This window comes from Oncorhynchus keta, chromosome 13 (genome assembly GCF_023373465.1).
Source record: "Oncorhynchus keta strain PuntledgeMale-10-30-2019 chromosome 13, Oket_V2, whole genome shotgun sequence".
Classification (NCBI taxonomy): Eukaryota; Metazoa; Chordata; class Actinopteri; order Salmoniformes; family Salmonidae; genus Oncorhynchus; species Oncorhynchus keta.
The window spans coordinates 1,536,854-1,548,942 of NC_068433.1; the positions used below are offsets into that span (position 1 = coordinate 1,536,854).

The window sequence follows — 12,089 nt, forward strand, 5'->3', positions numbered from 1 at the left end:
GGGAACCGCCCAGAGACCCTCTCTGCTACTCTGTTGATCAGGCTGCCTCCTCTCTCCTGCTCCTCTCGCAGGTTGTTGGTGCCGGTGTGAATAATAATGTGGCCTGCTGTGCCAAAGTCAGGCTGGGACAGGATGTGGAGTGCATCCTGTGTTTTTTGGGACACCTCGTGGCGGGAGAAGAGTTTTTCCTCTATGAATTTCCCATTTGAATCAATGAGGATGGCCACATCAGTGGGTTTTACCAGAGTTGTGGGTTTACGATCTGTGGTTGGGGTACACAGGGTCTGTGTACATGGAGGTGTTCAGCTCAGTAACCCATACCTCTAACAGAGCCAGCCTGTCTCTCAGCAGTCTGGAGGTGGTGTGGCTGGGGGGCTGCTCCTTCAGCTCAGTAACCCATACCTCTAACAGAGCCAGCCTGTCTCTCAGCAGTCTGGAGGTGGTGTGGCTGGGGGGGGCTGCTCCTTCAGCTCAGTAACCCATACCTCTAACAGAGCCAGCCTGTCTCTCAGCAGTCTGGAGGTGGTGGGCTGGGGGGGGGGCTGCTCCTTCAGCTCAGTAACCCATACCTCTAACAGAGCCAGCCTGTCTCTCAGCAGTCTGGAGGTGGTGTAGCTTGGGGGGGGCTGCTCCTTCAGCTCAGTAACCCATACCTCTAACAGAGCCAGCCTGTCTCTCAGCAGTCTGGAGGTGGTGTGGCTGGGGGGCTGCTCCTTCAGCTCAGTAACCCATACCTCTAACAGAGCCAGCCTGTCTCTCAGCAGTCTGGAGGTGGTGTAGCTGGGGGGCTGCTCCTTCAGCTCAGTAACCCATACCTCTAACAGAGCCAGCCTGTCTCTCAGCAGTCTGGAGGTGGCATAGCTGGGGGGCTGCTCCTTCAGCTCAGTAACCCATACCTCTAACAGAGCCAGCCTGTCTCTCAGCAGTCTGGAGGTGGTCATGGCTCTGGTGTTGGTAGGCAGGCAGGGGGAGGACAGACGTGTTGTGTGGGTCTGGGTTGCTGCCGGTGGTGCCTGAGGGGAGAGGTCGGGGTGCTGTCGTTTTTGGTTTCCTCCATCTAACCCAGGGTGGGGAAGTCCTGCACAACAGAGCTGAGTGCAGCCCCACTGCCCTGGCTGGAATGCCTGGTTACAGTAGTGTGGTCTGTGTCAAATATCAGGTTTGTAACAGTCCTGTTGTGTGAGCAGTCAGCAAACTGGGTTCTCTGAATTCTGTTGTTAACGTTGATTCTACCTTTCTCTGATTTGGACTCTAACCCCTACTCTCTAACCCCTACTCTCTAACCCCTACTCTCTAACCCCTACTCTCTAACCCCTACTCTCTAACCCCTACTCTCTACTCTCTAACCCCTACTCTCTAACCCCTACTCTCTAACCCCTACTCTCTACTCTCTAACCCCTACTCTCTAACCCCTACTCTCTACTCTCTAACCCCTACTCTCTAACCCCTACTCTCTAACCCCTACTCTCTAACCCCTACTCTCTAACCCCTACTCTAACCCCTACTCTCTAACCCCTACTCTCTAACCCCTACTCTCTAACCCCTACTCTCTAACCCCTACTCTCTAACCCCTACTCTCTAACCCCTACTCTCTACTCTCTAACCCCTACTCTCTAACCCCTACTCTCTAACCCCTACTCTCTAACCCCTACTCTCTAACTCTAACCCCTACTCTCTAACCCCTACTCTCTAACCCCTACTCTCTAACCCCTACTCTCTAACCCCTACTCTCTAACCTCTACTCTCTAACCCCTACTCTCTACTCTCTAACCCCTACTCTCTAACCCCTACTCTCTACTCTCTAACCCCTACTCTCTAACCCCTACCCTCTAACCCCTACTCTAACCCCTACTCTCTAACCCCTACTCTCTAACCCCTACTCTCTACTCTCTAACCCCTACTCTCTAACCCCTACTCTCTACTCTAACCCCTACTCTCTAACCCCTACTCTCTAACCCCTACTCTCTAACCCCTACTCTCTAACCCCTACTCTCTACTCTCTAACCCCTACTCTCTAACCCCTACTCTCTAACCCCTACTCTCTAACCCCTACTCTCTAACCCCTACTCTCTAACCCCTACTCTCTACTCTCTAACCCCTACTCTCTAACCCCTACTCTCTACTCTCTAACCCCTACTCTCTACTCTCTAACCCCTACTCTCTAACCCCTACTCTCTACTCTCTAACCCCTACTCTCTAACCCCTACTCTCTACTCTCTAACCCCTACTCTCTACTCTCTAACCCCTACTCTCTACTCTCTAACCCCTACTCTCTAACCCCTACTCTCTACTCTCTAACCCCTACTCTCTACTCTCTAACCCCTACTCTCTAACCCCTACTCTCTAACCCCTACTCTCTAACCCCTACTCTCTAACCCCTACTCTCTAACCCCTACTCTCTAACCCCTACTCTCTAACCCCTACTCTCTAACCCCTACTCTCTAACCCCTACTCTCTAACCCCTACTCTCTAACCCCTACTCTCTCTCTAACCCCTACTCTCTAACCCCTACTCTAACCCCTACTCTCTCTGGCCCTGCTCTCTCTACTCTCTAACCCCTGCTCTCTCTAACCCCTACTCTCTAACCCCTGCTCTCTAACCCCTACTCTCTAACCCCTACTCTCTAACCCCTGCTCTCTAACCCCTACTCTCTAACCCCTACTCTCTAACCCCTACTCTCTGCTCTCTAACCCCTACTCTCTAACCCCTACTCTCTAACCCCTACTCTCTAACCCCTACTCTCTAACCCCTACTCTCTGCTCTCTAACCCCTACTCTCTACTCTCTAACCCCTACTCTCTACCCCTGCTCTCTAACCCCTACTCTCTAACCCCTACTCTCTAACCCCTACTCTCTGCTCTCTAACCCCTACTCTCTAACCCCTACTCTCTAACCCCTACTCTCTAACCCCTACTCTCTAACCCCTGCTCTCTAACCCCTACTCTCTGACCCCTACTCTCTAACCCTACTCTCTAACCCTACTCTCTAACCCCTACTCTCTAACCCCTACCCCTCTCTAACCCCTGCTCTCTGACCCCTACTCTCTGACCCCTACTCTCTGACCCCTACTCTCTGACCCCTACTCTCTAACCCCTACTCTCTAACCCCTACTCTCTAACCCCTACTCTCTGACCCTACTCCTAACCCCTACTCTCTAACCCCTACTCTCTAACCCCTACTCTCTAACCCCTACTCTCTAACCCCTACTCTCTGACCCCTACTCTCTGACCCCTACTCTCTGACCCCTACTCTCTGACCCCTACTCTCTGACCCCTACTCTCTAACCCCTACTCTCTAACCCCTGCTCTCTAACCCCTGCTCTCTAACCCCTGCTCTCTGCCCTCTGACCCCTACTCTCTAACCCCTGCTCTCTCTAGCCCCTGCTCTCTAACCCCTACTCTCTAACCCCTACTCTCTAACCCCTGCTCTCTAAACCCCTGCTCTCTTGCCCCCTGCTCTCTTGACCCCTGCTCTCTAACCCCTACTCTCTAACCCCTAGCCCTGCTCTCTAACCCCTACTCTCTAACCCCTGCTCTCTAACCCCTACTCTCTAACCCTACTCTCTAACCCCTACTCTCTAACCCCTGCTCTCTAACCCCTACTCTCTAACCCCTACTCTCTAGCCCTAACCCCTGCTCTCTAACCCCTACTCTCTAACCCCTACTCTCTAACCCCCTACTCTCTAACCCCTACTCTCTAACCCCTACTCTCTAACCCCTTCTCTAACCCCTACTCTCTAACCCTCTACTCTAACCCCTACTCTCTAACCCTACTCTCTGCTCTCTAACCCCTACTCTCTAACCCCTACTCTCTAACCCTACTCTAACCCCTACTCTCTAACCCCTGCTCTCTAACCCCTGCTCTCTGCTCCCCTGCTCCTAGCCCTGCTCTCTAACCCCTGCTCTCTAACCCCTACTCTCTGCTCTCTAACCCCTGCTCTCTAACCCCTACTCTCTAACCCCTACTCTCTAACCCTGCTCTCTAACCCCTGCTCTCTCTAACCCCTACTCTCTGCTCTAACCCCTACTCTCTAACCCTGCTCTCTAACCCCTACTCTCTAACCCCTACTCTCTAACCCTACTCTCTAACCCCTACTCTCTGCTCTCTAACCCTCTGCTCTCTAACCCTACTCTCTCTGCTCTCTGCCCCTACTCTCTGCTCTCTACCCCTACTCTCTAACCCTACTCTCTGCTCTCTAACCCCTACTCTCTAACCCCTACTCTCTACTCTCTAACCCCTACTCTCTAACCCCTACTCTCTACTCTCTAACCCCTACTCTCTACTCTCTAACCCCTACTCTCTAACCCCTACTCTCTACTCTCTAACCCCTACTCTCCTACTCTCTAACCCCTACTCTCTAACCCTACTCTCTAACCCCTACTCTCTAACCCTGCTCTCTAACCCCTACTCTCTAACCCTACTCTCTAACCCCTGCTCTCTAACCCCTGCTCTCTAACCCCTACTCTCTGCTCTCTAACCCCTACTCTCTAACCCCTACTCTAACCCCTACTCTCTAACCCTGCTCTCTAACCCCTACTCTCTAACCCCTACTCTCTAACCCCTACTCTCTAACTACCCCTGCTCTCTAACCCCTGCTCTCTAACCCCTGCTCTCTAACCCCTGCTCTCTAACCCCTACTCTCTAACTCTCTAACCCTGCTCTCTAACCCTACTCTCTAACCCCTGCTCTCTAACCCCTACTCTCTAACCCCTACTCTCTACTCTCTAACCCCTACTCTCTGCTCTCTAACCCCTACTCTCTAACCCCTACTCTCTAACCCCTGCTCTCTAACCCCTGCTCTCTAACCCCTACTCTCTGCTCTCTAACCCCTACTCTCTCTGGCCCCTACTCTCTGGCCCCTACTCTCTAACCCCTACTCTCTAACCCTGCTCTCTGACCCCTACTCTCTAACCCCTGCTCTCTAACCCCTACTCTCTAACCCCTACTCTCTAACCCCTACTCTCTAACCCCTACTCTCTAACCCCTACTCTCTGACCCCTACTCTCTGACCCCTACTCTCTGACCCCTACTCTCTGACCCCTACTCTCTAACCCCTACTCTCTAACCCCTACTCTCTAACCCCTACTCTCTGACCCCTACTCTCTAACCCCTACTCTCTAACCCCTACTCTCTAACCCCTACTCTCTAACCCCTACTCTCTAACCCCTACTCTCTGACCCCTACTCTCTGACCCCTACTCTCTGACCCCTACTCTCTAACCCCTACTCTCTAACCCCTACTCTCTAACCCCTACTCTCTAACCCCTACTCTCTAACCCCTACTCTCTAACCCCTACTCTCTACTCTCTGACCCCTACTCTCTAACCCCTACTCTCTAACCCCTACTCTCTAACCCCTACTCTCTAACCCCTACTCTCTAACCCCTACTCTCTAACCCCTGCTCTCTGCTCTCTGACCCCTCTCTAACCCCTACTCTCTAACCCCTACTCTAACCCCTGCTCTCTAACCCCTGCTCTCTAACCCCTGCTCTCTACCCCTACTCTCTAACCCTACTCTCTACCCCTCTCTGACCCCTACTCTCTACCCCTACTCTCTAACCCCTACTCTCTAACCCCTACTCTCTAACCCCCTGCTCTCTAACCCCTACTCTCTAACCCCTGCTCTCTAACCCCTACTCTCTAACCCCTGCTCTCTAACCCCTACTCTCTGCTCTCTGACCCCTACTCTCTAACCCCTACTCTCTAACCCCTACTCTCTACTCTCCTAACCCCTACTCTCTAATCCCTACTCTCTAACCCTACTCTCTAACCCCTACTCTCTAACCCCTACTCTCTGCTCTCTGACCCCTACTCTCTGCTCTCTAACCCCTACTCTCTAACCCCTACTCTCTAACCCCTACCCTCTACTCTCTAACCCCTACTCTCTAACCCCTACTCTCTAACCCCTACTCTCTAACCCCTACTCTCTGACCTCTGCTCTCTGACCCCTACTCTCTACTCTCTAACCCCTACTCTCTGCTCTCTAACCCCTACTCTCTAACCCCTACTCTCTAACCCCTACTCTCTAACCCCTACTCTCTGCTCTCTAACCCCTACTCTCTGCTCTCTAACCCCTACTCTCTAACCCTACTCTCTGCTCTCTAACCCCTACTCTCTAACCCCTACTCTGCTCTCTAACCCCTACTCGCTGCTCTCTAACCCCTACTCTCTAACCCCTACTCTCTGCTCTCTAACCCCTGCTCTCTAACCCCTGCTCTCTACCCCTGCTCTCTAACCCCTACTCTCTGCTCTCTAACCCCTACTCTCTAACCCTACTTCTGCTCTCTAACCCCTACCCTCTGCTCTCTAACCCCTACTCTCTGCTCTCTAACCCCTACTCTCTGCTCTCTAACCCCTACTCTCTCTGCTCTCTAACCCCTACTCTCTACTCTCTCTAACCCCTGCTCTCTAACCCCTACTCTCTAACCCCTACTCTCTAACCCCTGCTCTCCTAACCCTACTCTCTAACCCCTACTCTCTAACCCCTACTCTCTAACCCCTGCTCTCTAGCCCCTACTCTCTAACCCCTACTCTCTAACCCCTACTCTCTAACCCCTACTCTCTAACCCCTACTCTCTACTCTCTAACCCCTACTCTCTAACCCCTACTCTCTAACCCCTACTCTCTAACCCCTACTCTCTAACCCCTACTCTCTACTCTCTAACCCCTACTCTCTACTCTCTAACCCCTACTCTCTAACCCCTACTCTCTAACCCCTACTCTCTAACCCCTACTCTCTAACCCCTACTCTCTACTCTCTAACCCCTACTCTCTAACCCCTACTCTCTAACCCCTACTCTCTAACCCCTACTCTCTAACCCCTACTCTCTAACCCCTACTCTCTGACCCTACTTAACCCCTACTCTAACCCCTACTCTCTAACCCCTACTCTCTAACCCCTACTCTCTAACCCCTACTCTCTGACCCCTACTCTCTGACCCCTACTCTCTCTGACCCTACTCTCTGACCCCTACTCTAACCCCTACTCTCTAACCCCTACTCTCTGACCCTACTCTCTAACCCCTACTCTCTGACCCCTACTTTCTAACCCCTACTCTCTAACCCCTACTCTCTAACCCCTGCTCTCTGACCCCTACTCTCTGACCCCTACTCTCTGACCCCTACTCTCTAACCCCTACTCTCTAACCCTGCTCTCTAACCCCTACTCTCTAACCCCTACTCTCTAACCCCTACTCTCTAACCCCTACTCTCTACTCTCTGACCCCCTCTCTAACCCCTGCTCTCTAACCCCTACTCTCTAACCCCTACTCTCTAACCCCTACTCTCTAACCCCTACTCTCTACTCCTGACCCCTACTCTCTGACCCCTACTCTCTCTAACCCCTACTCTCTAACCCCTGCTCTCTAACCCCTACTCTCTAACCCCTACTCTCTACTCTCTGACCCCTACTCTCTAACCCCTACTCTCTAACCCCTACTCTCTAACCCCTACTCTCTAACCCCTACTCTCTAACCCCTACTCTCTAACCCCTACTCTCTACTCTCTGACCCCTACTCTCTAACCCCTACTCTCTAACCCCTACTCTCTACTCTCTAACCCCTACTCTCTAATCCCTACTCTCTAACCCCTACTCTCTAACCCCTACTCTCTAACCCCTACTCTCTACTCTCTGACCCCTACTCTCTACTCTCTAACCCCTACTCTCTAACCCCTACTCTCTACTCTCTAACCCCTACTCTCTAACCCCTACTCTCTAACCCCTACTCTCTAACCCCTACTCTCTAACCCCTACTCTCTACTCTCTAACCCCTACTCTCTACTCTCTAACCCCTACTCTCTACTCTCTAACCCCTACTCTCTAACCCCTACTCTCTAACCCCTACTCTCTAACCCCTACTCTCTACTCTCTAACCCATACTCTCTACTCTCTAACCCCTACTCTCTAACCCCTACTCTCTACTCTCTAACCCCTACTCTCTAACCCCTACTCTCTACTCTCTAACCCCTACTCGCTACTCTCTAACCCCTACTCTCTAACCCCTACTCTCTACTCTCTAACCCCTACTCTCTAACCCCTACTCTCTAACCCCTACTCTCTAACCCCTACTCTCTACTCTCTAACCCCTACTCTCTAACCCCTACTCTCTACTCTCTAACCCCTACCCTCTACTCTCTAACCCCTACTCTCTACTCTCTAACCCCTACTCTCTACTCTCTAACCCCTACTCTCTACTCTCTAACCCCTACTCTCTACTCTCTAACCCCTACTCTCTAACCCCTACTCTCTAACCCCTACTCTCTAACCTCTACTCTCTACTCTCTAACCCCTACTCTCTAACTCTACTCTCTACTCTCTAACCCCTACTCTCTACTCTCTAACCTCTACTCTCTAACCCCTACTCTCTACTCTCTAACCCCTACTCTCTACTCTCTAACCCCTACTCTCTAACCCCTACTCTCTAACCCCTACTCTCTACTCTCTAACCCCTACCCTCTACTCTCTAACCCCTACTCTCTACTCTCTAACCCCTACTCTCTACTCTCTAACCCCTACTCTCTAACCCCTACTCTCTAATCTCTAACCCCTACTCTCTACTCTCTAACCCCTACTCTCTACTCTCTAACCCCTACTCTCTAACCCCTACTCTCTACTCTCTAACCCCTACTCTCTACTCTCTAACCCCTACTCTCTACTCTCTAACCCCTACTCTCTACTCTCTAACCCCTACTCTCTACTCTCTAACCCCTACTCTCTAACCCCTACTCTCTAACCCCTACTCTCTAACCCCTACTCTCTACTCTCTAACTCCTACTCTCTACTCTCTAACCCCTACTCTCTACTCTCTAACCCCTTTAGGTTGGCACTGTTACCTTGTGGTGTTTCCACTTGGTACAGATGTAGCATCAGCTTCCCCTCCTTAATACCACGTCACAGTGTTGTCCTACCCTTGTCTGTTTCCTAGGGTGATTACATGGAGGACCGAGAACTATGTCCCCATGGTGACGACGTCACCGCAGGATATGATGTCATCCTGTGTCTGGGCGTGACCAAGTGGGTCCAACTGCACGGTGGCGACGGGGGCGTGGTCAGAATGTTCAGACAGATCTATACACACCTACGACCAGGTGGCATTCTCCTCCTGGAACCACAACCCTGGAGCTCCTACTGCCGCAGCAAGAACATCACGGTACACACACACCACGGAACACACACACCACGGAACACACGGAACACACACACCACGGAACACACACACCACGGAACACACGGAACACACACACCACGGAACACACACACCACGGAACACACACACCACGGAACACACACACCACGGAACACACGGAACACACGGAACACACACACCACGGAACACACGGAACACACACACCACGGAACACACGGAACACACACACCACGGAACACACACACCACGGAACACACACACCACGGTACACACACACCACGGAACACACACACCACGGAACACACACACCACGGAACACACACGCCACGGAACACACACACCACGGTACACACACACCACGGTACACACACACCACGGTACACACACACCACGGTACACACACGCCACGGTACACACACGCCACGGTACACACACGCCACGGTACACACACACCACGGAACACACACACCACGGTACACACACACCACGGTACACACACACCACGGTACACACACGCCACGGTACACACACACCACGGAACACACACACCACGGTACACACACACCACGGTACACACACACCACGGTACACACACACCATGGTACACACACGCCAGGGACCCAATACCAGGGATCCAATACCAGGGATCCCAATACCAGGGACCCCAATACCAGGGATCCCGATCCCAGGGACTCCGACCCCAGGGACCCCAATACCAGGGACCCCAATACCAGGGACCACAATACCAGGGACCCCAATACCAGGGATCCCGATCTCAGGGACCCAATACCAGGGATCCAATACCAGGGACCCAATACCAGGGATCCAATACCAGGGATCCCAATACCAGGGATCCCGATCCCAGGGACCCCGACCCCAGGGACCCCAATATCAGGGACCCCAATACCAGGGACCCCAATACCAGGGATCCCGATCCCAGGGACCCAATACCAGGGATCCAATACCAGGGATCCCAATACCAGGGACCCCAATACCAGGGATTCCGATCCCAGGGACCCCGACCCCAGGGACCCCAATACCAGGGACCCCAATACCAGGGATCCAATACCAGGGATCCCAATACCAGGGACCCCGACCCCAGGGACCCCGACCCCAGGGACCCCGATACCAGGGACCCCGACCCCAGGGACCCCGACCCCAGGGACCCCAATACCAGGGACCCCGACCCCAGGGATACCAGGAAGCAGAAAGGTGTTTGGAACTTCTACAGTGTATGACATCAGCATGTGTTGTGTTTCCTAGGAGACGACGTACAGGAACTACTGCGATATCAGACTGAGACCTGACAACTTCTGTTGTTACCTCACCTCTACTGTGGGCTTCACCTGTTACAGACTACTGACTGATACAGGTAACAATGTGTGTGTGTGTGTGTGTGTGTTAACAGTGTGTGTGTGTTAACAGTGTATGTGTGTGTGTGTGTGTGTGTGTGTGTGTGTGTGTGTGTGTGTGTGTGTGTGTGTGTGTGTGTGTGTGTGTGTGTGTGTGTGTGTGTGTGTGTGTGTGTGTGTGTGTGCACTTGTGTTAACTGTGTGTGTGTGCACTTGTGTTAACTGTGTGTGTCCCAGGATTCCAGAGGCCAATCTACCTGTTCCACAAAGGCCCCGCCCCCAGGAAGTGACTGGGTCAAGATATGACACTTGAGTGCCGAAGCACCGCAGGAAGTGGACCGCTGCCGAGAGCGCTGCCTGGCTCCATGGAAACAACCGCCCAGCTGATTGGTGGACGCTCACCACTACCTGAACTCTGGTGGACGCTCAAACCGTGATTGGATGAGAGTAGCTTCTAATGACTCGTAACTGATTGATCAGTCAGGCAGACTGACAAAACTATTAATCAATGATTAGTGAGTCAGCCAGACTGACTGACCAAACTATTAACAGACTGAACTAGAGACTTGTAAAACCACACAGTTCACGGCCAGGGGACCCTCCTATCTCTCTCCCCTCAGTCAACTGTCTACTGAGACGTGGCGTCCTGGTTGAGCCCTCTGCAGAGCCAGTTTCACCCTCTCTGATTCAACCCCACTGAATGAACAGGGAGACTGGAGGAGGAAGTAGAAACTAGAACCACAAGGAGCCAAGCGGGGCCTGAGTGTGTGTCTGCCAGTTCTTCTCCAGTGTGTGTACGAGGAGGCATGTTATTATATATGTGTGTGTGTGTTTCTGTGTGTATGAGGGAGGTTGTAATTGTGTGTGTGTGTGTGTGTATGAGGGAGGTTGTAATTGTGTGTGTGTGTGTGTGTGTGTGTGTGTGTGTGTGTGTGTGTGTGTGTGTGTGTGTGTGTGTGTGTGTGTGTGTGTGTGTGTGTGTGTGTGTGTGTGTGTGTGTGTGTGTGTGTGTCATTAACAAGCTGATGTTTCTTTATAAAAGTGTTCTTCCTAGTGTGTGTTCTGAGAGGTGGGACTTCCTCCCTGCCTAATGAGGTCATTTCCTTCCAGACTCATCCATGTTTTAAACAGTAACCTGCTACAATAAACTGTCTTCTTCTGATCCAGTGTGTGTGTGTCAGACCTGTTGTTAAAAACTGCCTCTAGGTACCAGTTTAACGGACCCAGATTATGCCTCGTCCAGAACTAAAAAAACTAATGAAATGGAGAATCTCCAATGAACATACTAGTTAGTCTGGACTAGACTTCATCTGGATCTGAAACCCTAGCTCCTATAGACCAGTTCCTCTTTAGTTTCCTCCAACCGCAGGATTTACCTCCATCTCATCACTCAGTGGAATTCTACTTCCCCTGCTGGACATGAAGGTGAACTACAAGGCCCAGTCTTCTACTTCCCCTGCTGGACATGACGGTGAACTACAAGGCCCAGTCTTACTCCCCCTGCTGGACATGACGGTGAACTACAAGGCCCAGTCTTCTACTTCCCCTGCTGGACATGAAGGTGAACTACAAGGCCCAGTCTTCTACTCCCCCT

At 52.1% G+C, this 12,089-nt stretch overlaps 1 protein-coding gene across 1 annotated transcript in view; it reads left to right on the forward strand.

Annotated features, from left to right (window-relative positions):
- The window catches only part of LOC118379821 (7SK snRNA methylphosphate capping enzyme-like), a 37,460-nt gene extending 25,803 nt beyond the window's left edge, over positions 1-11,657 (forward strand). Inside the window, exons 4-7 of the mRNA XM_052460713.1 lie at positions 282-391; positions 8,922-9,146; positions 10,407-10,515; positions 10,733-11,657. Of these exons, the coding sequence (XP_052316673.1) occupies positions 282-391; positions 8,922-9,146; positions 10,407-10,515; positions 10,733-10,785 (497 nt within the window). The 3' untranslated portion in view covers positions 10,786-11,657. The remainder of the gene's footprint in view (positions 1-281; positions 392-8,921; positions 9,147-10,406; positions 10,516-10,732) is intronic.
- The last annotated feature ends 432 nt before the right edge of the window (positions 11,658-12,089 follow it).